Source organism: Drosophila obscura, unplaced genomic scaffold, assembly GCF_018151105.1.
Source record: "Drosophila obscura isolate BZ-5 IFL unplaced genomic scaffold, ASM1815110v1 contig_165, whole genome shotgun sequence".
Classification (NCBI taxonomy): domain Eukaryota; kingdom Metazoa; phylum Arthropoda; class Insecta; order Diptera; family Drosophilidae; genus Drosophila; species Drosophila obscura.
The window spans coordinates 1,054,297-1,078,971 of NW_024542752.1; the positions used below are offsets into that span (position 1 = coordinate 1,054,297).

Below are 24,675 nucleotides of genomic sequence, written 5' to 3' on the forward strand. Positions count from 1 at the left end.
GCATACACATACATACATACACACATACATATATATGTGCCCTATATAAAGATCTAAAGAGTTATATGTCTATACATACTATATATACATTAATATACATATAAAACATGAATGTACTTACATACATATGTATTATACATAGTTGTACTACTCGATGTTGTAAATGTCTAAGCGGGAAAAACAAAAACATTTTTATATGTGAAACTATTAGCAACAGCGCTACAAATCTATACATATACCATATACCATATACATATATATACTATACATAAATATTTATTTATTTTCGCTTCGTGGTATATACAAACATATATACATAAATATACATACATATATCTACAATATACATATGCAGGTATATAAAGAACTATGTAATTGTGTTATTTACTTGCCCCCCCACCCCTCTCTCTAAGTACTCGTTTTTGTCGCTCTCTCCCTCCCACCCTCTCACTCACTCGTTCGCTTGCTCTCTTTTTATATGAGAATCTCTAACTGTATCTCGTTTCTATCTAACTGTTAAACTGTAAGTGGCGAGAAGTGGCGAGAGTGCAAGTGCAAGTGCGCAAAGCTGTCGAAAGAACGGATCACTGGACCGGATTGTGGTATTGGGGAGGAGGATCATATGCTAAGTTAGTATGTACTAAAACTCTCCAAGAGTGCATATGTAATGTGGAATGAAAATAAATGATTTAACAACGCTTTCGCAACTTTACTAAACAATTTCAATGAGTTTGCTTTTTACATACGAAATTTTCAATTTAGCGATAATTTTTTTCCTGACTTACAAATTATTATCGTCGAAATTTAAAAATGATCATGTCCTGTAAGATAAATTTGATTTAACATATATTAAAGGAAATAGGGTATACAAATGTCCATACTTACATTCCGGTACACACTTTTGTTTTATGCTTTGGCCGTTTTGGCTTGAAACGTATTATGTATAAAATCCAATAAAAAGGAATTCTGAAATCTAGCCAATCTTGTACAAAATTGATCGAGAAATTGTATAAAATTATTTGTTTAGGGCTGAGAGGGCTAACTAGCTAATAATATTAAACCGAATATCAAAATCGGGGAATATTAACGCATCCGTCAGTATATTTACGGTATATTTTAAAAATGGGACGGTATATTTCGGTATGTTTCTGAGGGTCTGACTGTATATTTTATCGATAGGCGGTAATCCAGTCACACTGGCGCCCACTTCAAAAACTCGGCTTTGGCTACGCGGTTCGTTTCGCTGTTTCGCGGTGGCTTCACTCAACAAATTAGTTCGCTGGTGCATAGTGTTTATGAGTGAAATAACAACAGCATTGTGTGCACATGTACTTTCCTGATACTGGCTGATTTTTTTTGTTTGTTTACTGTGCAACTGTTATTCAAATTTTGCCGAAAGGAAAGGCATATCGAAAGTGTTGAAAGAGTTTTCAGTTTTCCACTGCACCTGTCCTGCCGTCTCACTTGAGTGCGCTCGCACTCGCAAGCCACAAAAGTGTAAAGTGCATGCGGCAGCCGTAGCTTTTGTTGCTATTCGCGTCGCTGAATCTGCGATTCCCGCGCCACCGCCACCAGATTCTCCGAACCAAGAATTTGCGCTTCTTTGTGATTGTTGCCGCGCTCTAATTGCAAGAGTTTCGCGTGTGTGTTGCTCTTTTTTTTTTTTGGTGTTTTGTTTTTTGATTTTTTTGTTTGGCTCTCCTTAACTTTAATACTTGTGCTTCTTCTTTTGGACGCCCCACCGCACCGCAAATGAGGTAAATATATATATTTGTACATATGTTTATTAACATGTGTGTGTGTGTGTGTGTGTTGCTGCAGCCATGGGGATGTGCATTACCTTTATGTTCTGGCGTGTATGTGTATGTGTATGTGTGTTTGCGAGAGTGAAATGTGAAGCCTTATTTTGCCGTTGCTTGGCATCCATCCTCCCATCCACCAAACCGCTACTAGGTATGGGTGTGTGTGTGTGTTGTGTGTGTGCTTATTGTGCTGCTGTTTAAGCTGCTTAACGGGCGACACAATTTGTGAGAGAAGAATGAGAGAGATATTAATAATAAATAACGCACTAATTGTGCCGCGGCCTTCAATTGTTGTGACTCTTATATCTGCTTTTGTTGTCTGCCGTCTGCTCTTGATTTGCTCTAAATACTTTTAAAGTCTAGTCCAAACCAAGAGACGAAGAAGAAGAAAAGATGAAGGAAGATGGTGAACAAAATTCTGTTAGAAAGCGTAAGAATGCGCTGCCTGTCCCTGTCTCTCGTTGTTCCCGAGTAACGGATGGTAAGCCAAAGTTCTGGCGGCGAAAACACGAGGCTTGTCGCTGTCCCTCTCGGTAAGGAAGAAAGGCCGGAAAGCTTTCGTTTCTCTCGCTCTCCGTCTGCGGAAGAACCCCCTGTATATGTTGCTCTACAAATTATTACGAGACTAAACTTTCTGTTCTCTGTTTAACCCGCTTACTCCTTCACTTTCTTTCACTCGGGATGTGCAGGGGGAAAGGTTGTTGTTGATCCGCTCTCTCGCTCTGCTGTAGAAGAGGCTCGCTGAGAGAGAAAAAAAGGGTGCGAGCACTGTCGCTGGGGGAAACATCAGGAAGAAAGTTCCCTGTTGCCGTTGCCGGAAGAAAGTTTCCCCATACTCTCTCTCTCTCCCTCTCCCTCCTCTTTGAATTTACCTGTCCCTGCCTCAACCACTTCCCACCAGCACCCCCATTATGATTGAACATCTGAATGACTGATTGATCATTGCAGCGACACCAATCTCTTATGCAATCCCCGCCAGCAATTGGGCATTCGAGAGGAGATAGAGATAGACGTAGAGGTAGAGGTAGAGGGAGAAGTGAGAGCACCTGGTCGGCCAAAAAGGCCTGTGGTGAGGCATGAGGCAGCCAGCGGCAGCGGCCGCGGAGACTTTCAAATGGCTGCAGCCTGAGTTGTGGGCCAATCGGTTAATTGCATTTCCTGTCCAAAGCCAGCCTCGTCATCCCCATCATCGTCATCATCATCATCATCGCTGTTCCCCCCCCCCCATCATGATGAGGCGTTAATTGTGGTTTAATTACCCGGACAGTTGCCTGTGGAATGGCCTAACAGCGCCGCAGTTGCAACTGCAATTGCAGTTTTGGTTGCAAATTGCAAAATGCAAAATGGAAAATGCCAATTCAAGTTGCGCGTATCTCAAATATACACAAAATTGAAATTATAATGCAGCAAAACTGAGGCTGCCGCCTGCGGCTGCTCAAAGCACACACACAGACAGACAGACAGGCACAGGCACAGGCACAGGCAGTGCCACTGCCAAAGAGCCAAGAAGAGCCAGAGTCAGAGCCAGGCTCCTTTTGTAACCCAAGCCCCACCGAGGACGGGCAGCAGCAACGAGGCTGCTGCTGCTGCTGCTGCTGAAGAATTTGGCCTGGGCAACCAGTTCGCCTCGCCGCCCAGTTAGCCTCAAATGGCATTTTTCTGCCAGGCGGACAGACAGCGGCGGCGACTCTCGGACTGGTTGAATTTTCTTGGCTGCTTGTCTGGCATTTGTAGGATAAGCCAAGCCAAGCCGCCTTTCCAGTCAGCCTGACTGGCTGCCTGGCTGCCTTCCTCCCAATAAGCAAACGACTGCTGGCTAAGCGGCGGCTGCGGCTGCTGCTGCTGTTGCTGCTGCTGCTGCTGATGTTAATTTTTATAATCGGTATTTGTAGACCAGGTTGGAGGGTCCAGAAGTACCCCCTTAGATCCCCAAGGCAGATCCAGTTTTCAGCTTTAAGTTTTAAGTTTTGTAAGTGCTACAGTTGTGGCTCTTAAATTTTGGATGGGATGTTGTGTGACTCTCATGGCAATACAACAAAACAAGAAAAGAAGATGTGTTTGCAAGGGGAGAAAAATGGCCTGGCCTGGACTGGACAACTTTCGCTGCAGCAGAAGGCAGCAGGCAGGCAGAAGGCAGCAGCAGCATCTGAGGCTCGGCTGATGATGATCTGCAGATGGTCGAGGAGAGCCAGCAGCCGCGCCCTGACAATCCAGTTTCTGCATCCAACTCCCACTCCCACTACACCTCGCCTGTAAGTCTCTGTTGGCGGCAGCTGGGCCTCCATCTGGCAGCTGCTGTTGCTGCTGTTGCTGCTGCGCGTGGGCCCAACAGCGGAGGTACAACAACTTCAATTAAAACAACAGCCATGCTGCCACTGCCACAAAAATGAAACTGAAACTGAAACAGCACACAGCAAACGAATCAACGAAACATCAATTTATGCAAAACAATTCAATTTTTGCGCGCCATTCAGCGGTCATTTACCCTGGGGTCTGGTCAGCGCATTAGGGCCAACCGAACCGAACGTACTTGAAATTGAAACATGGTGTTTCGTGTCACGCCTCGAAAGCTGAAAGCCAAAAGCAAAAGACAACCGACAACCGACAACCGACAACCGTGCAACGCTTCACACGCTGCAAGAGTGGGTGGATGGGTGGGTGGTTGGTTGGTATGTTTTGGCAGCTGCAACCATCGTCTGCAACAGCATCTCTGGCTGCTTCAGCAGGTGTGTGTGGGAATCTTGGCCAAAATAGCAAAAGTTCAATAGCAGCCACAGCCAGAGCCACAGCCAAACAGTTGATTGAGGAGGCGATTGTTTAGTGGCAACAAGGTGCCACCGCCAGTGGCAGAGCAGAGCCAATTTCCATCTGACGCAATAAGGCAGTAAGAGGCTTTTTAGGCTCAAACTCAAACTCATCTGCCGCTGTCATCTTGCACGCAATCACAGACAGAGAGTGGAATCGGAATGATTCGAGGCGCAAAATGTAAATTGCTTCACCCGCCAGAGCTGTGCTGTTGCCACATGCCACAGACACACAACATTGTTGGTACGTATGAGGGCAGGCATTTAATGGCAGATGTTTTGTCATTCAATTGGTAGATGCGATCTATGGGTAGGAAAACGGAAAGAGAAGAGCTGCTGGGCTACTGGCCAAAGGCTCAGGCAAAGGCCATTGCATAAGGCACTGCCGCCATCCTAATTGGCTGAAGGTGAAAGCCAGGGAGCCGCCAGACTAAGACTCAGACCCAAACCCAGACACAGACACAGGCCCAGTACCAGAGGTAGAGCCAATCCTTTGGCGCATTGTTAATGTTCTGCAATTAAAATGAGGCAGAGTAAAAGTTTTGTGTGCCCCCAGCTTTCTCCCAGACGAAGAAGGAGCATCGTTGGCTGCAGCTGCCACACAGATGGGGACGCTTCCTTGCACAAGACAACAACAGAGGCAACCGCTTTGGTATTTATGGAGTCGCCTGCTGGCTGCTGGCATCACGATTATGGCCATGGCTGGGCCCTGGCTTTGGCTCTGGCTCTGGCGCATCCTCCTCCTGTCTGTTTTCTGTTGTCTGCTGTCTGTTGTCTGCTGTCTGCTGCTTGGTGGCATAACCCACGTTTGACATTGCCTGCAAATTTGGCGATAAGCAACACACAACACACGGGTGAGGAGTTTCACCAGAAAAATGCCTTCCTTGCTGCGAGGAAGAGCCATGAGACAGGAGGGGGCTGGATATGGAATGGGGCACTTAGATTATCGACAATTTGTCACGTTGTCAGTCGTGCGTTTGCCTGATTGCAGGCAGCCAGCAGCAGCAGCAGAAGGCAGCATCAGCGGAAGTAAAAGCATTGAAAGAGGCAGCACACAGGTGCACACCAAAGACAAGACAAGACCTCCTCCTCCTCCTCCTGCAACCATATGAGGATGCCCCCATATGCCCCAATCCGATGGATGCTCATTCACGTGTCTCTGGTCTGGACAGAAAATTCAACAGAAATTTCTCTTTTATTTATTGTAATTTCATTTGGCAGCCAGCCAAGCCAAGCCGAACCACCGCTCCATGCCCGTCCAGCGCTCGTTGCTCGTCTCGCTGCAAATGCAAATGGAAATTGTTTTATTTGAAAATCAACACAAGGGAAAATACATCCATCCATTGGTACGTACAAGAAATACGTGCAAATATTCAGCCTCGCTCTGCCCTGCTGCAAGCACGCTGCAAGCAATTAAAACGTGCTTAATGGATAAACCCACTAGCTAAGATCCGCCAGCCCACTAATAATGGAGGCTCACTCATGGGCTGCTGCGCCGGCAATCGTCACAGCAAATCAACAAAAGACTTGGGCAACAAACGCGATGATTATGGAATGCCATTCGACATAGCAGGGGCCCCTGCTCTCTGCTCTCTGCTCTGAACCCCGCCTTAGGCTTGGCTTTTGCTCCCATTTCGACATGAGCTGTAGGAGCAGGAGGCTTTCGCTGATCTTTGCCTCTTTGTTATCGATATTATTTGAATGCGAATTAATTAGAAGATGGGATGCTTTGCTTTGATCCTTGCCATCACACTCCAAAAAGAAAGCTGAAATTTCTTGGGCGGCTACCTGCAGCAGATCTTCGGCTATGCGGTATTTGGTATACTAGAAGTCCAATTGGTAAATGCCTGTAATTTAATGACATTGCAGGCCCACTTATCCCACATCCGTCTGCAATTTATCAGCGGGAGATTGATGGCAATTATCGGAGCCAGCCCGAGCCACACAATGAAGCTGCACGGCCTGGCCCCATGCTGCCATCGGATTGACTCCACCTTCCAGTCCATTGGAGGCATTGCTGAGAGACTGCTTACTGGGCAGCTACTTGAAGGTATCCGTTTATCGATCAGCCAGGCAGGCAGGCGGAATCTACCACTGTCTCTTTCTCTGGCTCTGTCTCTGGCTTTGCTGTCTGTTTCTGTTTGCTGTCGTTTCAACAGTTAATAACAATAGAAAGAGGCAACAAGCTGCCAACAGATAGAGTAATAATAATAATGATAATCAGTTTCTGTGGCCGCAACAAATTATTTGGCAGTTACAATTAAGTTTCAACAAACAACTGCAACAGCCACAGCCACAGCTACAGCATTTGCTGCCCTGCCCCCCTCAAACGAAAGTCCAACTCTTTGACGGCCTTTCACCTGCGCGCGGCATCTTCCAACTGCTGCAGCCGGCTCGGCTCGGCTCGGCTCCACTTGACCGCTACCCGTACCCCTTACAATTAGTTCTAATGAGTTGCTGCTGCGGCTGCTTGCTGCTTGCTGCTTTCTGCTTGCTGTGGCATCTACATACACTTCCTGTCACGCCTCTGCGGCATGTTGACACTTTCCGTACGATTTCCGTTTGGCAATTGCTCAGCTCTCAGCTCTCAGCTTTCAGCTTTCGGGTTGGAAATTTAATTGAAAAAGTGCTGAGGCAGGCAGGCAGCAGCAGCAGCAGCAGAAAGAAATACAAGCTGTTTTTTGACCATTGGCTGCTGATTATTACTTTTATTTCCATACACAATCTTATGCTCAACATTTCTGCAGAAGAGCAGACCGCAAGAAATGTCTCGCTGGGGGAAAACAACACGAGCAACAAAAAGAAAGGCCGCTGCGGATACGTGGCCGCAGCTTTAGATACTCTTTTTTTTATGTTTGGTGGGAAAGAGAAAAAAGAGAATGCTGCAAGATATTTAAAGATTGCTCGGAAAAGCAAAAGAAATTGTTTCCAAATACGAGATTTATCGATCGGCTTCAGTGTGTATGAATCACATTTATACTCCACTCGAAACTGGCACCGAAACTTGCACGCGCGTTTCCAAAAACAATATACATGTCGTGTGCGTGACGCGAGTCTCCTCCTGCCCCAAGTATTCAACACCCAACCAAAGGATGGGACTGATTCACTTTTTAGTTGATTTAGTCTGCAGCCACCAGAATTCGTATGCAAAACCCACACTGGAATCCATAATGCCCCTTATAAAATCAAGGGTATCCGAAACATTGTTTCTTGTTTGATATCATGTTTTTTTTTTTTTTTTTGGTTTTTCTTGCAACATTGCTCGTATTTTGCGTTTCATCTGCTTAAGCAGCAGCAATGTAATAATTATTTGAGGAGTGTTGCTTCTGCTTCTGTACTGCTGGACATGGACATGTACATGGACATGGACTTTCTCTGTGTATGTTTTTATTTACTTTTTTTTTTTCTTTTTTTTGTTTTTGGATAATTTGAGATGTTGTCTCGGTCTCGGTCCAGCATTGCCGGCAGTTCCAGTTCCCGTTTCAGTTTCAGTTCATGTGAGTGTGTTTTGTTTTGCTGGAATGGGAAGCTCACGTAGGCATTACAATGTTATTTCTGGTTTGTTCTCTCTCGGTCTCGGTCTCTCGGTGTGGTGTGTGAATGCCACGCCCCCCCCCTCACCGCATTACGAGCATTGCGTGACAAGAGCGTTAAGTGTTTTCCCATTGCCCATTGCTGTTGCCCATTGCCGTTGCCCCATCCAGATCCGAAATTCGTTGGACTCGCATTAGCGACGATTCTTTTTAAATTGATTATCACGCGCCTCCACAGTACTCCACATATTCTGTGGCGGGTCGGGTTTTGTCTTACATTTTTTGTTGTTTCCTTTTTCTTTTTTTTTTGATTGCAAAGAGTTTCACCTCAGAAGAATTGGGTCTCTGTCTCTGTCTTTCGATCGTGTCTGTGTGGTTGACACGGTGGGGAAAGCTGAAGAATCATTCAAAAATCTGTTCAGATATCGACATATTGGCCATCGAATCGATCCATGGGCGGCGGAGGCGGAACTCTTTAGTTGGCATAAATGGATGAAATTGTGTCATCGCCATGCAATTTTTTTCTCTGCAAACTCCCACTCCACTCGATACGATTGCCGATCGAATGATCGCATTGAATAACATACTCCACTCGCAGCCAACAATTATATTGATCACTTATCGAGCAATTGAACTGTCGCCACTGATTAATGACGAGCAAAGCAATTAGACGACGACTCAACCAATTGCCAATCTGGAAAATATATATGTCTCATGAATGCCAGTCGACAGAGGAGGAGATAGAGAGGGAGCTACAGGAACTGTCTCCATGCAAGCCATCTCCAAAGGAGCAAGAAATATATTTGCTCAGCCTCAAGCCTCTGTTGCAAGTGTCGTGGACTGGCATCCAAGCCCAGGGGGCAGAGTCCCATTGGCATTCCTATTTGAACCATTTCCCCGGGGCGTGGGCTTTCTGCAGCAAGGCATTAACTTGACGGTTGGGTGTGTGTGGGGTGCGGGGCCTGGCGCGGGGCGGCTTCCGGGGCCTCTCTGCCCCAGCCCGCACGGCATAATGCTGAATTAATGCAGTTGGTGCGAATGTCTTTCCATGCCGAATCGACGGATTTCATCATTGGAGCTGTGTGTGCCGGCAATTATAAACGTTTTGATTCGAGTAATTGGGGGGGACCCCAGAGCGGAGTTACGTCAGTGATTGTGGCATGTGGCAACATCGGGCCAAACACCTTTCCCCTTCCGCCACGACCCCATATCGTAAGTGGGTTGAACTTTAACTCGTGAATGGCTCATGGGTTGCTCTGTACAGATTCGTAAAGTGATTTATATGGCAACAGAAATATGCTTCGAGCAGACCGGAGATCGGAGAGTAGATCCATCTCAGTAGAGGAGGGGTGGGGGGGGGGGGGGGCCAGCACTGGAAGTGCAATTTCAATAATAAATTTCTATAATTTTCTCGTTTTGTTTCCTTTCGTTTGGCTCGTCGTTGCCGGCACTGTCGCTGCCACTGGCACTGTCGCTGCAAGTGAAGCGTAGAATTACGTGAAAAAGTGAAATTATGCGACGAAACGACGACACGACAACGCGACGCTGGTGAATGTGATCTTTGGAGCAGTGGCAGTGGCAGTGGCAGTGGCAGCAAGAGCTCAACACTGCTGCTGGAGTGGAGTGGCAGTGGCACTGGCGCGTGAAAGCAGCCCAAAACTACCACACCAGCAGGCCGCAACACCACCACCAACGCTGCCACCAGCAGCAACAGCAGCAGCAGCACCATCATCACCATCGTTGTCGATGCGTGTGACCCAATTTTCGAGGTTGGTGGGGGGGGGAATTTCGATTGCAAGTTCAAGTTTTGCACTCGGCTCTCCCCGGCTCTACTCTCTGCTTCTCTTCCTCACATATCACTTGTCAGGCGTTGCACGTCGCCAAAATCGACGAGTTGGTGCAGAGGCAAGGGAGGGCACAGCCACTCCCCTTTCCACTCCCCTTTCCACTCCCCTTCCACTTACTTTCTTTAGCTTTCGCATGGAATACGCCAAAAGCTTCGAGTCGGAAATGGAAGTGCTTTCCAAGTGCGTTTACGATACCCGTTATCGATTGACAGTCCGATAAATGCGAATGGGGATCAATAAGAATCGATAAAAAATGAATTAATAATTGATGGCAAATCTAAGCAGTGATCCATGATCCAAATTCCATGCACAGGGATACGAGTAGCTGAACCCACTTATATATAAATTGTTTGAGGGTTTACAGCCTCAAGAAACGATCCCAAATGATGCTGTTCATCCTGGTGGCAGTAGATTAAATCCTCCAGCTACCACTTGCAGATGGAATGGTCTGATGGTTCATTCAACCGCTTCCACGAGTACCTGTCTATCCTGTCTATCCTTGGACTAATGTTTCCTGTTTCCTGCCCCATCTTTCTTGCAGCAGCCTGCACTGAACCTGAACCTGAACGCGTTCCACAATGATGACGATGACTGCAACTTCGGCCTCGATATCGACATCGGCATCGGCATCGACGGACTGCAGCAGCAGCATGCAGGGCTCCACGACCAGTTCGGCGTCCAGCGATGTGATGACACTGACCACGACGGCCGCCTCCTCGTGGTGCGCCATCCCCACGAGCTCCAGGCTGCGGGTGTTGCGACTTGTGCGTCCGCATCAGCGCCGCCTTCTGGTGGGCGGGCCCGGAGCGTGCCAGTACGTACGGCTTTGCGGTGCGTGGCGGCCGGGAGCACGGCACGGGCTTCTTTGTCTCCCACGTGGAGCATGGCGGCGAGGCGCAGCTAAAGGGATTGCGGGTAAGTGCGCTCCTCTGCGGGTTTTGCCGTTCTCCCGCTCTTATGGTTCCCTTGGCTCGCAGATTGGCGATCAGATCCTGCGGATCAATGGCTTTCGGCTAGACGATGCCGTGCACAAGGAGTTTATTCAGCTGGTGGGCAGCCAGGACCGGGTCACGCTCAAAGTGCGTGGCGTGGGCATGCTGCCAGTCAGGGAGTAAGTCACACATTCCATCCCAGATCGCATTCAACCATTGATTGATGTTCTCCGCAACAGCCAGCCCGAGGAGCGTCTGTCGTGGAGCGTGGTGAAGCTGCCCAGCGTCAGTGGCACGCCCTCGGAGAGCTCGTTCAAGGCGGACCGGAGGAGCGCCAGCCGCGACATCAGCGTGGTGCTGCACGTGGCGCCGCGCACCAAACTGGGCCTGGGCATCTGCAAGGGGCCGGAGTGGAAGCCGGGCATCTTCGTGCAGTTCACCAAGGAGCGGAGTGTGGCGCGAGAGGCGGGGCTGCGGCCCGGCGATCAGATCCTCAGCGTGAACAGCATCGACTTCTCGGACGTGCTCTTCAGCGAGGCGGTGGCCGTGATGAAGAGCTCCAGCAAGCTGGATATGGTGGTGCGCACCGCCGCCGGCTGTGACCTCTTTCCGGGCGAGTCGAGCGGATATAACAGCTCGGCCAGTTCCGTGACCGGCGATCAGAGTCCCTGCTGGGCCGATGCCAAGTCCAAGCGGCTGACGGCGGTGCGTGAGGAGGCGGTTCCGGGTGGTGCAGCTTCTGGTTCGCCGGCTGCCTGGTCGCAGGCCCAAGTCCAGGGCAAGCAGCTGAACAAGACCATCATCAAGCTGTCCGAGAACGGAACCTCCATCAACAATACGTTCATAGCCAGCCACTCCAGTTCCAGTTGCAGTTCCGCAACGGACAAGCCGCAGTCCCGCACACGGACGGCACCACACAGCAGCGTCATGAGACGTAGCAGTCACCAGAGGACACCAGCAGAAGGATCAGCAGCATCAGCTGGAGGAGGATGTGCACCTATTCCACCCCCACCGAAGACAGCAATGAATGAGGCCAGCGGCTCAGGCGCCAGCGAAGGGGCTGCTGCTGCTGGGGGTAGCAGCCTCTCCAGTGCCATAACCGAGGAGCTCAAGAAGCGCAAAGAGGTGAGCGATATGAGAGGCAGGGGGAGATAGGCAATATGCCAGCCCACTAACTGAAACTATTCCAGAAGCAGCAGCAGCAGCAGCAACGCAACAATCGAGAGCTGAATCAGATCGCTCACAATGGCAGCAGCAGCAGCAGCAGTAGCCACAGCCACAGCCACAGTCACCGCAACAGCAGCAGCAGCAGCAGCCATGCGGTTGCCCAAGTGTCGCACAGGCATCGGGGCAATGCAGGAGGAGGAGGAGGTGGAGCTGTAGCAGCACCACCAACAGGTGGAACAGCGAATGGAGGCGATCAGCACACGGCGCTGATGGATGAATTCAAGCGAGCGCACCAGCGCATGTTCAGGAACGGGTTCCATGAGAGCGAGCACAAGGTGAGCCAGCAGCCAGCAGCCATCAGTCATCATCATCATCAGCTACTTGTAAAGGTCAAGCGAGCCTCTTGGGCTGCACTTGTTGTTGGCCAGTTGGAAGCCCCCTGCTTATAGCCAGCCCATTGTGGCATTGTTGTAGTTGTTACCTAATCAAGCTGTTGGCCAATTGCTGCCTCAGCGAGCTGCACACAGACGCGACACAAGGGTTGGCTATCAACGCTTCGATTGTATCGTGGCGTGGCGTGGAGTGGCGCTCCTCGTCTTATCGCTGCCAAGTGGAGCAGTAAAAGCAGGCTCCAGGTTGGGCTATGCCTTCCATTTGATCTGCACATCCCAGTGGGGGGGGAGCTCTGTGCTGATTTGATTGTTCGATCGAGTGCCGATTAATTATGCTTTGAAGTGCACAGTGGAGGGGGTGTAGGAGGCAGCATTCGGCAGTGGTCGATCTATCAATCGAATCACAGAAATTGTTCAATAGATAGTAGTCGCCCCCCCCCCATGACAGTTTAATTGTGGCCGATATTCGGTTTCGTTGCCCCTACTTGGGACCCTCCTTCAAATCAATCTCAAATGGTCATCGCCGCACACGCTCATGACTCACGCAACTGGGGGGGATGGGGGCTGGGGTTCTGGGAATATGTTGATAGAAGGAACCAAAACAAAAGGCGCAGGCAAACAAATGGCCCAAAAAGCAAATAGAGGCGGGCACAAAGTGTGTGGGCAGGGTGCAGGGGGTGGGGAGCGGGGGCATGATTGTGATTCTGATTGTGAGTACTCCTCAATGGTTTTTATCTAATCAGGCGGGGGGGCGCCGCCGCGATGAGCGAACTGCGCCGCTAGCGTCCAGAGCCAGGTCGGGAGGCATCGGTCTGCGGCCAAATGGCCCAGTCGTGCCGTCAGCTAGCAGCCGAACAGATTGATTGTGGCCCACAAGCAAATGAGTCTGCTGCGTGTGAAGAATGGTAATGGTGGCGGTGGTGGGCAGGCGGAGGGCAGCCATATGCCAACCATGCGACCCGTCACCATCGGACGACCTCTGGTCACCATGTCCACCTATCAGGTATGGCAGCCGCTCAATGCTGATCCAAGGCTGAGTGGGGCTGGGGGGAAAGTGTGCGCCACAAGCCACCATCTAATGGTATATCCTCTCGCTCTTTCTCTCTCTGTGTTTTTGTGCAGGAACGCGGTGAGACACTGAAGCGCACCTCGATAATGCCAGACGATAGCTGCTATCGGAACAGTACCGCCAGCACCAGCACCAGCAACAGCAACAGCAACAGCAAAGTAAACAGCCGCACAGCAGTAGCCACACAGAAGAATTCCAGTCAGCATGGCGTCACGAATGGAGCAGCGGCCAGCAATGGGACACCGGAACTGCCGCCACCGGTAAGCCACATCTGCAGCGCACAGCTCTGGGCCGCTCCTCTCATAATCCACTGTCTGTCTCTTGCAGCCGCCACAATTTGCCAATCCACAGCCTAGACCACAAATGCTGAAGCTAGCCAATGATAATGGAAATTCAAATGGAAACATTGTTGGCAATGGAATGGCATCCAAAATTAAACAGCCCATGTCACCGATGCGCAGTGCCAGCATCAGTGTGGGCGGCTTTCGGCCGCCGGCCACACCACAGCCCGACTACGATGCCGTCCAGCTGCGGGGCAACCATGGAACCATAGCATCATCCCCAGCAGCAACATACCCCACAACAGCAGCAGCAGCAGCAGCAGCATCACTGCAGCAGCAACAGCAACAGCGACGAACCCTGCGTCTGGGCACAGTCACCATCGGGGAGTACGGAGAGCAGCGAACCAAGCGGGAGACGCTGAGGAAAGGTGAACGTTGGCGACACGACGGTGGCCACGCTCAGCTCCAATGGTATACTGAAGAACGGTTCGAGTCGGAGCAGCGCCAGCTTCAGTCAGCACGGGGAGAAGACCATTAAGTTTGGCAACTGACGCCACGCAGATCCGTGCTATCAGCAATACTTTTGTGCAATACGCTCGACGGAGAAGAGTACAAAACTGGACGTGCAGAGGCGGCATTCCCATGTGCACATCGTACATATTACCGCATATTACTTATGTCTTTTTTTTACAATAATAATAGGGTTTTTTTTTGTGCGATTTGTTGAGCTTTCGAAATGGAAAAGATGTACGATTAGTTTTTATTATTATTCGATGTACTCTGTAAATAAAATATATAAATTCCGCATACGCGTGTGGTGTGTGCGAAACTTTGTGCAGGCTTCCAATAAAACTGAACGCGCACACAATTGATCTATGTACATAATGGATATGGACATACTCGTATAAGTGAATGTGTGCTCAGATGTTCAGGGTGTACACTATATATAGACAATGGCAACACACATCCCACAACTGATAAGACGGCGAAAAATGCCTCAGCGCTTGCGTCAGACACCCAACAGCCACACCGAAACCAGCAAATCCCAATTACATTTCGAGCCATAAAGATATCGGTCCGTGTTTTGTCTACTGTACTGTACAGTGTGTATCCCGTCAATTGCTTGCTTGATATATCGATTTATGGGACATAGATCTAGGCCTCTGCCGAGCGACAAATTAATTTGACAGGCTAAGACTGACACACACTCCCACTCGAAATGTCTTGTAATTCTTGGCGTGCGAAAAGGGCCAGGCCAAGGCACACAATACTACGATCGTACTTGTATAGTACAATCTACGTGCTGTAGATTTCTGTGGCAAGTGGCATGGGAAATGCATATCTGCAATTGCAGTTTTTACATTTAGGAATGGATCCAAGTTTACGGTAATACCCTTGCAGATAAGCCAACTCTTTGTGGGGATTACCTTTATATATGTAGAACTTGCACGCCAAATTACTTGACTATTGTTGGCCGACTGAGTACGGGTATAAAAGTAGAGTCGCGTCCACAGAAGCGACTCACAACGTTCCTTCTCGTTGAATATTTTATCAGCTTACATTTTTTTGTGCTACATCTGTCATCTACATCTACAATGTAGGTTCTACATTCCCTCCGCCAGAGTGCACTCGGACAGTACCCGTGGCAGCCAGTCTTTAGGCTAACCCACGCGGGTCAGTCCTTTGGCTAACCCACGCGGATTAGTAACCCATAACCCACGCAGAAATCTCCATTTCTATATACGTATATGTACATATATCACCTCTCAGCTCTCAGGGGGATCCGCTGCTGATTAATGTATACGTACTCGTAATTATGACACCGTAACAGCAGCAGCGGCAGCAGCGATTACCATAAACAACAATCAACTTCAAAATGTTTGCGCTTTTAATTGATGAAAAAGGAATGGTGGGCGTTGGCAGCGGCAGCGGCAGTCGGCGGGTGGCTGGGTGGACTGTGGCGGCATGTAATGGACTGTGTCTGGAGCCAGTTGCACAAACCCGGTCGCCCGATTGACCAACTAACTGAGTAAACGAACACCGATCGGCTTCCTTCCTCATTGTTGCGCCAGAGAGGAGCACGCAATGGGCCAGCGCAGCTGTGGACTGTGGACGTGGACTGCAACAAGTTTGCCGGACTCGATTTTGTTGCTGCTGCTGCGGGTTGGGTTACCGTTTTACTCTGCTAATGTAGGCGATACCCTCTTAAATTTTCTTTCGCTGCTTGCAGAGCTGAGGAGTCGATCTGCTCCAGATCAGCAGAACAACAGCCGAGTGGGTATACCCTTCACGAGGGTATCTTAAACTTCGATTGCCTGTTGCGGCTGCTTTGGTCGTTACACTACAGAGCGGTGCTTGTGACTCGATGGGTCAACTGGTGTTCGTTTTCAATTAGTTTTGGGTTACGTGAGATTTGGATGGGTTAGGTGACGCCCAGCGGCAAGTAAACGTTCCGACAAGACCGCTTCGAATAAGGAAGAGCAGACTAAAGAAACGCTTGAAATGGGACACATTATTAGGGTAAAAATAACGAATAATATGCTAGGATAAGGAAAAGTGCAAGTCTGGTTTAGGCTGGTAAACATTTTGGATTAGCTTCGATGGGCTGGGAAAAGGTGAGATTTTTTGTGGCCATTCACCCAACACAATTCCTCTTCGACAGACATCTCCTTGAGCAAACAATAAGGAATGCACGAGGATTGTATTTTGTACCATATTTGACTTAGATAGGTGATTGCTGCATTACTGTAGCGGCTACCGCTGTCGTTTACACAAGCACTGAAATTATCACCCAGCAAACACACACTCGCTCAGAGTCCAAGCCCCGACTCGTGGACGGGTTAAACCAATAAAATCGTTGCGCAGACGCGGCGATTCAGTTGAAATTTGGACTTGGCCGCGCACAGACAGCGACTGGCCAAAAGCGGAGACAGCCCGAAAGTTAGCGACGTTTTCACTTCACTTCAGTTTACTTCACTTTCGGTTTCGTAAGAGTCCACACCACTGGTTGGTTTCGCAATGATGACGACAATGATGATGAGGCTTCCGCTGCAACTGCTGATAATGCTGCTGCTGCTCCGCCACTGCACTCGCGGCACACCCATAGCGCCCACAACCAAAGACGGTGCCACGCCCATCGATGCCAGGGTAACGGCCGAAGAGTTTGGAGCCCTCGATGCATTTGCCGAGGCGGAGTCCACACAGGTAGCGGCCAGTGAGGCGACGGCCGGTTTCAAGGTGCGTATCGAGAAGGGACACAACTCCTTTCGTGGTACAACTTGCATTTGCTGACCAGATACTTGCAGCTCTCGCTGCTGCCCAAGCCCGCCCAGACGGCGGAGTCGGTGAACCTCGAACAGGAGGCCATACCCTCCAAGGTGCTCAGCGCCTACGAAAACAGCCACAAGAGGGTGGCCGAGCTGTCCCAGGTGGGTTAAACTTCAAATTAGTACTGTGGGCAATTGTACGTCTTTTTTGTTTGTTTGTGTCACCATTACGATTGTAGCCCGTTCCCATTTTGGATACCATCAGTGAGCACGAGAAGTACGGCAACAATGGCGACATGTTCGACGGCATCTCACGGACCATTGTCAATGGTTACGAGGCCTTTTCCAATCTGCTCAACACCTTGATACAGGTGAGTGCTGTGCTGAAATTTACAGTTTGTTTGATTGTTTGTTCGTTCGTTCGTTCGCTGGTTCGCACATTAAATTGCACAATATGACGAGAGCGTATGCACCTCTGCTTTGAATACTGCTTGATCCAAACTGTAGCCACTGCTTTAGTCCAAACTGTGGCCACAGCTTTGGCTCCTGCTTAGTCCTCTTCTTTGGCCCTTGGAACCAAAACCCTGCTTATGCAAGCAGTCGTGCGTCGCCGACCAATGTGTTTGTTCAAGGTCAACTCCACGCTCACTCTTACTCTTTCTCTCCTTGTACAGAAACCCAGAGAGCTGGCTCGCAGCGTCTCCAAGGGCATCACCACTCAGCTGGACATCATCGGGGGCAAGCTGGTGGGCCTCTGAAGAGAATGCCTTTGGCCGAGCTTTCACCGAGGGAGTTACATGGCTCGTCATGGCAATGACCGTTGAAGAGGGTGTTACAGATGTTTCCCAGCGGCTGGACTTTCATAAATTACATGTAAATCTAATCGGAATGCACAGCCTATTCGATATAGCCGATATGTCCGTCAGTCCGTCTAGATGAAAGTTTTGCTTCCGGCAGTATACTTCAAGTCGGAGCTGCCATACATATATGTATATCGGATGGCCATATCGTTTAGTTGTCATGGGAATTATTGGTCGTGTGTGTGGGAGCACTGCTTACAATATGTACTCTTATATAAATCAATTTGTATGTATGCCTATCTTTTTAAATGTTAAATGTTTTTTGTTTTTGTTTGTTTTTGTTTTGTATGTAATTTAAATAAATACTTTAATTTATTTGTAACTTATCGCAATAATATTGTGTAATTGATTCTGTTTAGGAATGTATATTCGATATATAAATATAAATATAAATATATAAATAAAATAATCATACTCATAATAAGGTTAATTATTTAACTAATTCTTCTGCTGCTTCTCTCCTCTCTCCTTTTTTCATAATGTTCCTCCTACTTCCACTCCACTTCTTCGTTTTCCTTTGCTTTGTGGGCAGTTTGTTTGTTGTTGTTTTTGTTGTTGCTCTTTGAATACTACAAGTGTCCATTAATAAATAACATAAATATATGTAGATTTTATATATATATATATATATATATGTATGTATATACTATATAGTATAATGTATATTGTTGTGTATTGTATAGTAGATATGTATGTATGCATGTATATTGCTTTAGTTATTCGAGAGGCCTACGAGTACGCGAATATTTACTGGGCCCGCTGCCGTTGCCTGGTCCTGGGCCTGGTACTGGATGCTGTGCTCGGATTATGGGCCTTACACTATATAGGAGAGCACATCACAATATGGATACACCACTAACTAGACAGGTTTCGATATGTGTGAGTGTTGCTGTCGAGGATCCAAGCCTCGTTCTTCTACCCTAATAAACATCGGATACGTTTTCTCCTACAAATTATAACAAAAGAACACTACACATTTCTCATAAAATTAATTTTTGGCACAATTCGCAGAATGGTTTAAAAACTAAAGAGATTCAACAAAAAAAAAAAAAACAAAAAAAAAATGCAGGATAGCTAGAAAAATGCCTGGAGAGAGACATCTAACTAGGTTTTTGTTTTTTTCAGATGTTGTCCCTCTGCTACAGACGGGTTCAATCCTCCCAACTGCTGGTGCGGGTCTGGGGGTCGATCGAGGGCGAGTAGGATTTGTATGTGTCGGAGGCTCGCTTATGCTTGACGGTGCAGAAGAGCAGCATCGAGGTGATCAGTCCGAAGAGCTGCACGAAGGCGATGCCCAGTCCAATGGCACCCACCACATTCAGCTGGCCGGTGAACCAGCTCTGGAGCGAATGGGCGCATCCCTTGTCCCACCACAGCGAGGGGTTCTCTGATCTGTGAATTAAAATGCGGGAGAGGAATCAATCGGAGAACACTGTGCTATGTTCGATGTGCGGGATGCTAACCTGCCGCAGTCGACGCGCAGGAGACCATCGCCGGATCCTTCGGTCATCAGTTGGCGTTGGTCGTACAGAGTGCGGCAGCAGGACTCTGGCACCCAGCGCTTGCCCGTCCACGATTGGATGTCGTACCAGTCCTCGTACGAGGATACACCGCAGCACTCAAACTGAAAAACAAATAGGGGCAGTTAATTGAGTTGAGGATGGGCATAGAGAGGGTGGCACATGGCCGACTCACCGACTGCTGCACACTATCCCAAATGGCGGCCACCGACGGGGCCACCAGGGAGCCGCGGTCACTGCTGTTGTAGTGGCGCTCGATTCCGAAGCGCAGCTCGTTGGCCAGCGTCCGTCCCAGGCCGCCGCGGAAGAGGAACGCAATGGAGCCCACCAGGAACTCGCTCATGAACAGCATCACGATCAGCATAAAGTACTTTTGTGGAACGAGATCGAGAGAATGTGGCAACAATGGCTCTACCGCTCTAACCGTTCCATCCACCTGCTACTTACCAGCACCAGCAAACAGCGCGACTGTACCCAGGCGCCGCAGCAGCCAAGGAAGCTCACCACGAACCCAGTACCCCCAATCGACATGAAGATCATATCCGCACTGAGAGCGGCATGTTGCGGCAGCAGTGTCGCATATCCCTCGTAGCTGAGGCGCAGCCAAAGGCCGGCGCCCAGGAAAGCGCAGCTGCAGAGCTGTCAAAAAACGAGAGAACGTGTGTCAGCTAAATGCAAAGAGAGAGAGAGAGAGAGAGAGAGAGAGTGACATGACAGGTGCTCTGGCAATCGATTGGAAAACTCTTGTTCAATCGATTAACTCTTACGCCGCTATCATTGATATCTGCGACAGTCAGCACAAAGCTCCTCAACTGACAGCGATTGACAGTTCAAAGAGCAAATGGAAGGCAGACCAAAACGGAGACTGAGAATGAAGTAAAGCTCCGCCAAAGCCGTTGAAGACAATCACAAGCAGACAATGCGACGAGGAGACATATACTCGTACACACACACACTCGCAGCTTCCGCTGCAGACGCACGACGTCGGCAAAGTTCTGCCTTTGATTTGTTGCCATCTGCCAGTCCCACTGCCACTCCATTGGCTCTGGCCTGCCTGTCTGCTCCGTCTGTCTGCTGTCTGCTGTCTGTAACTGTTGCTGCATATCCGCCACCGCCATCGCCATTGCAGGCGGCCAAAGTTTTTGTTATCGATGCGTGCGAGAGCATAGAAAAGGCAGCAACAAGTAAGAACAAACGGAGTGCGGCTACCCTCTAGTCAGATATCCACCAAACTGTAGCAACCAACTTACAATCACTGGATGAGATATGCAAAGTGCTTTCATTAAGATCTAGAATATCCTTTTCAGTTGCTGCGGTTCCTTCGATATCTTCTACGTGACTTCCGGATTCTTTAATCCCTTTGACTGGGAATGGGATGGGCGACTTACCCATAGAATGATGTTCAGCCAGCAAAAGGTGCGGCGTATGCACGTGTAGCCGGCGTTACCCATCGCGGGAGCTGCAAAGAAATGACAGAGATGCAACAAGCTTCAGTTTTGAGTCGGCTGGGATTTCCCCCTTTTCCTTCGCTCACAGACACACAAAAGCACACACACATAAACACTCCCACACTCACACAGTGGGGGCATAAATCATGGGCAACGCGATTGCGATTGCCGCGCTGCATTCATTAGAAATGTTCTTCTCCATCTATTAAATAAGCGATTTTTTATTTTTTTTTTATTTTTCGGCGACCCCATTGAATGAGCGTGAGTGTGTGTGTGTGTGTGTGTGTGTGTTAGTGTAATTGTGTATGTGTTTGTGTATAAATAAAACTGAAATTTCATAAATTTAAACAAAAAGAATTTATTGTTGATTTTGTTGTTGTGGTTGTTGTTGCTATTTTTTTGATGGCTTCCATTGGCATTTCCTTTTGTCTATGGCCATTTAATGGGAGTATCACGGAATGGCTGGCGGGGTCTGCCAGCGGGTGGGTGGCAGTGCAGCTGTTGCACATCCACTCAGCCATGGATTCGTTTATGCAAATAATATTTGATATGATCCAATGAAAACAAACAAATAGAATAGCAACCAGATCTGCAGGCCATTATCCAGAGAAACAACCAAACAAACAGCCGGACACCGAAGGGAAGTTGTGAGAGTCTTTACTTCTCTGAGTATATGAACAGAATGTTTCTATTCTATACAATAAAATGGTACAGGTAGCAGGTAAAGAGGTCACACAAAAAAATCATTAGTAATGAGAGAATGATCTCTAAAGACATTTTAATTAATATGCAAATCCAGAACTAAAGCTGAAAAAGAACTTCAGAATATTGTGTGACTACAAACATACATATGTACGTATACAAATGCAATCGAGGGTCATTCAAATGTGTAAACTATTTAAAAGCTAACCAAATATGTATGTATGTATGTACATACGTGTACGTGTATGTACGAGTATTTACAAATTTATATGTAAACATCTGGAGGATTGTACAAGTGAAGAGAACCGAAAATTTCCATTCTACACAACTTTCATGGGAAAGAAAAACACAAATTCAATTGGTTTTATGCAAATTAATTCATGTTGTGTGGCAATCAAGCTTCGGATCTGGGAAAATTCATGTTCAATTCTCGCGCCACCTGGGAGCTGGGAGATTAGATGGTTGCATGTGAGGCAGCAGTTAGACGGAGAGCAGTGGGGAGGAAGCAGATGAGGAGTGCCTTACAATGTTGATATTACAATATTTTCAACTGAGCTGCACTGCTTACAATGTATGTGGATGGGCCAGGGGCGAAAAGAAAGCAGTTTCGGGCTTCCCATAGGATCTAAGCGGCTTTCGTTTCGGATTAGGTAATCGTTTACAGTCCATCCCTGAGCCTCCCACCACACCCTCGTTAATGGATCTGAACTTGAAATCTTGGGGGCGGTTGTTGCTGTTGGACAGAGCACGCGACAGACGCATGCGTGCAGTTTGCTTCGCGGGCCTCACTTCCAGAATCCTCCTACGATCCTAACCCATTCTCGGGGAACTACTGTGGAATGCCAACTAGAGGGAAAAGAGCTACTCTGTAATTGGAATAACTATCATTATCATCATCAGCGTCCACCACATCCAACATAATAATGAAATAGTAGTGCAAATAAGTTGGAATGGGCAGTGAGGGACTTACTGGGGGGGCATGGAATGGAATGGATAATGGGACTTGGGCCAGGGCTGTGCAGCTCGGTTCACTCCCAGTCCCAGACCCAGTCGCAGTCGCAGTCCGTCGTTTCCAAGTGCGAACAATTGCAAAGGCCCAGCAACGAGAGTAACTGTCGCTCGCTTATTTTCCAATTTAACTCAATAACGCGGACTGGCTTAATGGCATTTGACGCTGAAAATTTGCGATTTACCCCAGACCCGTCCCGTCTCGTCTTGTCTCCACCCCACCCCCCCCCCCACACACAGCTGCACATTTATCATAATTCGAGAGTGGACAAACCGAAGCTGGGGCTGGACTACGACGACTAGTATGTGGATTTCAGGCTTGACTTCTCTGAGCCTCTACTCCTCCACTGCGGATGTTGCCCGAGTGATTTATGCCATGGAAATTGTTGGTTAACAAATCTGGAAATTATTCTCTGTTTCTCCAAATATATGTATTTCATAATCGGTGGCAAAGATCATGATAAAAACACTAAACGAAGAAAACAAAGAAGACCAGTGGATGGCAAAGCAGTAAAAATAGGCAATGAAAAAGCAGTTTCCATTGTCACCATTCTTCCCGCAAGAGCGAGGAGGGGAAAAAGAGCGAGCAGCAAGCAGCAAGCAGTGGAATCCGCACAGATCTACCAAGTCGACGACATTTGCGGCAAGCAATGAAAAGATTTTCACCGTCTGCCGATGTCTCTCTTGACCATTGACTAGCCAATTTACCCCTCTCGAGAGCTCTTACTGCTGTTGGTCTTTCAAAGTGTCGTAGTCGTCGTCGTCCACGAAAAGTTTTCTCTTTTGATACTCTTTGCAAAAATGGGTATTCCAATGTTACAACAAGTCGTTTGTCAGGCTGAGAAAGAACCCCTTTTCTATTCTGAAACAGTAGTAAGGTTAAATCAGTTCTGTCAGACTCTTATTTTCACTGTAGATGGTGGTAGCACTGATCACTACACATGTCTTATGGCATTCATGAGACCAATCTCACTCAATGTGAGCAAATTTGTGATCCAAAAGTAAGAAATCAATGCTTAGCCAATCATAATCCTGCTTAATTTAACTAAAACCAGCTTTACCGAAGACCTGTCATAACAAAGACAGCTCGTAAATAAAGTCTTAGGGGCAAAACTTTCGTTTTTAAAGACAATCCAACCAAAAGTTTGACCCAATTTTAGTACTCGTCGCTTACTATGAATATCTTTTATGGAATTTGGCGATGTTTGATTAAAGAGGAATAATATTACGAGAAAGATTGAATGATATATGAGTGATAATATGTAACTCTATGTAACAATCGAACTTCAAGAGTATTTAAAACTGCGGCTCTCCAAATCGAGCCTTTCTTTTTTGCTGGTTTTCTTGCTGTTTCGTCTCTGAGAAGAGGGGATTGGAAAAGCAGGGCCAGGGGTTTGCCCGACGATCGGCCAATCTGTGTGTTTACTTTGTTTGTGCCCCATTGCCGCATTTCTTTTCAGTTTCAATCTGGTTTTTTCTGTTTTGTGGCTGGCTGTCAATAAACTGCAAAGGTTCGCTGTTGCATTTGTAAAAAAGGGACCTTTATAGAGATATATTTGTGGGAAGGACTTGGACTTGGATCCACCACCCACAGTCACACATACATTTGTTTTACTCCAACTGAAGGGAGAATCGGTTTCGATTTCGGTATCGGTTTTAGTTTCGATCGGTCGTCCGTATTGATGTCGCGCACTAATAAACACAAAATTTAACTGCAAAAAAAAATTGTGTTGCAATTTGATGTGATCGTTGTTTTTGTTATATATATTTTTTAGAATTTGTTTGATCTCCTTTTCGGTTATTCTTCGCCGACACACGTTTTTGTCCAATTTATTTTTACAACAATTTCAATTTTTGAGAGTTTTCTATTTTGCGCTTTTGCTGCTGCTGCTGCTGTTCAGCACGGCACTGCTGCTCGGCTCGGTCCGCAGGTTCTATGATGCGCTCGCGGCGGTTGCTGAAATAAACTTGACGACAAAATAAACCGACGGTTTTCATCGCAGTCGCAGTTAAAAATAGCAAAGCGTCGAGCAGCGACCACGAA

The 24,675-nt window shown here is 47.9% G+C and overlaps 3 protein-coding genes across 3 annotated transcripts; 2 read left to right on the forward strand and 1 right to left on the reverse strand.

Moving 5' to 3' along the window:
* Window positions 1–1,235: 1,235 nt before the first annotated feature.
* On the forward strand, window positions 1,236–14,632 carry LOC111077450 (membrane-associated guanylate kinase, WW and PDZ domain-containing protein 1). Its single transcript, XM_022371727.2, is given in 9 exon segments — window positions 1,236–1,757; window positions 10,528–10,783; window positions 10,785–10,901; window positions 10,964–11,097; window positions 11,158–12,043; window positions 12,109–12,420; window positions 13,600–13,806; window positions 13,874–14,254; window positions 14,256–14,632. Coding segments are annotated over 8 exon segments (2,379 nt in total). The 5' UTR covers window positions 1,236–1,757; window positions 10,528–10,564; the 3' UTR covers window positions 14,379–14,632.
* Window positions 14,633–16,687: 2,055 nt separating this feature from the next.
* Window positions 16,688–18,276, forward strand: LOC111077448. Its single transcript, XM_022371726.2, has 4 exons — window positions 16,688–17,064; window positions 17,133–17,255; window positions 17,333–17,464; window positions 17,768–18,276. The coding sequence occupies exons 1-4, from the start codon at window positions 16,846–16,848 to the stop codon at window positions 17,849–17,851; spliced, it is 558 nt and encodes a 185-aa protein (XP_022227418.1). The 5' UTR covers window positions 16,688–16,845; the 3' UTR covers window positions 17,852–18,276.
* Window positions 18,277–19,076: 800 nt separating this feature from the next.
* On the reverse strand, window positions 19,077–24,611 carry LOC111077447 (tetraspanin-9). Its single transcript, XM_022371725.2, has 6 exons — window positions 24,236–24,611; window positions 20,862–20,932; window positions 19,921–20,112; window positions 19,649–19,843; window positions 19,417–19,577; window positions 19,077–19,345 (listed from the first exon to the last, which is right to left on the reverse strand). Exons 2-6 carry the CDS (start codon window positions 20,922–20,924, stop codon window positions 19,105–19,107), a joined length of 852 nt encoding a protein of 283 aa, XP_022227417.1. The 5' UTR covers window positions 20,925–20,932; window positions 24,236–24,611; the 3' UTR covers window positions 19,077–19,104.
* Window positions 24,612–24,675: the final 64 nt, after the last annotated feature.

Excerpts from the sequence above, each read along its gene's own strand:
- LOC111077448 (XM_022371726.2), top strand. The coding sequence starts at position 16,846 with ATGATGACGACAATGATGATGAGGCTTCCGCTGCAACTGCTGATAATG. Across the intron at positions 17,256-17,332 it reads GGGTGGCCGAGCTGTCCCAG|CCCGTTCCCATTTTGGATAC; the intron begins GTGGGTTAAACT and ends TTACGATTGTAG. Across the intron at positions 17,465-17,767 it reads TGCTCAACACCTTGATACAG|AAACCCAGAGAGCTGGCTCG; the intron begins GTGAGTGCTGTG and ends CTCCTTGTACAG.
- LOC111077447 (XM_022371725.2), bottom strand. The coding sequence starts at position 20,924 with ATGGGTAACGCCGGCTACACGTGCATACGCCGCACCTTTTGCTGGCTG. Across the intron at positions 19,844-19,920 it reads CGCGCTGTTTGCTGGTGCTG|TACTTTATGCTGATCGTGAT; the intron begins GTAAGTAGCAGG and ends GTTCCACAAAAG. Across the intron at positions 19,578-19,648 it reads GGGATAGTGTGCAGCAGTCG|TTTGAGTGCTGCGGTGTATC; the intron begins GTGAGTCGGCCA and ends TTTGTTTTTCAG.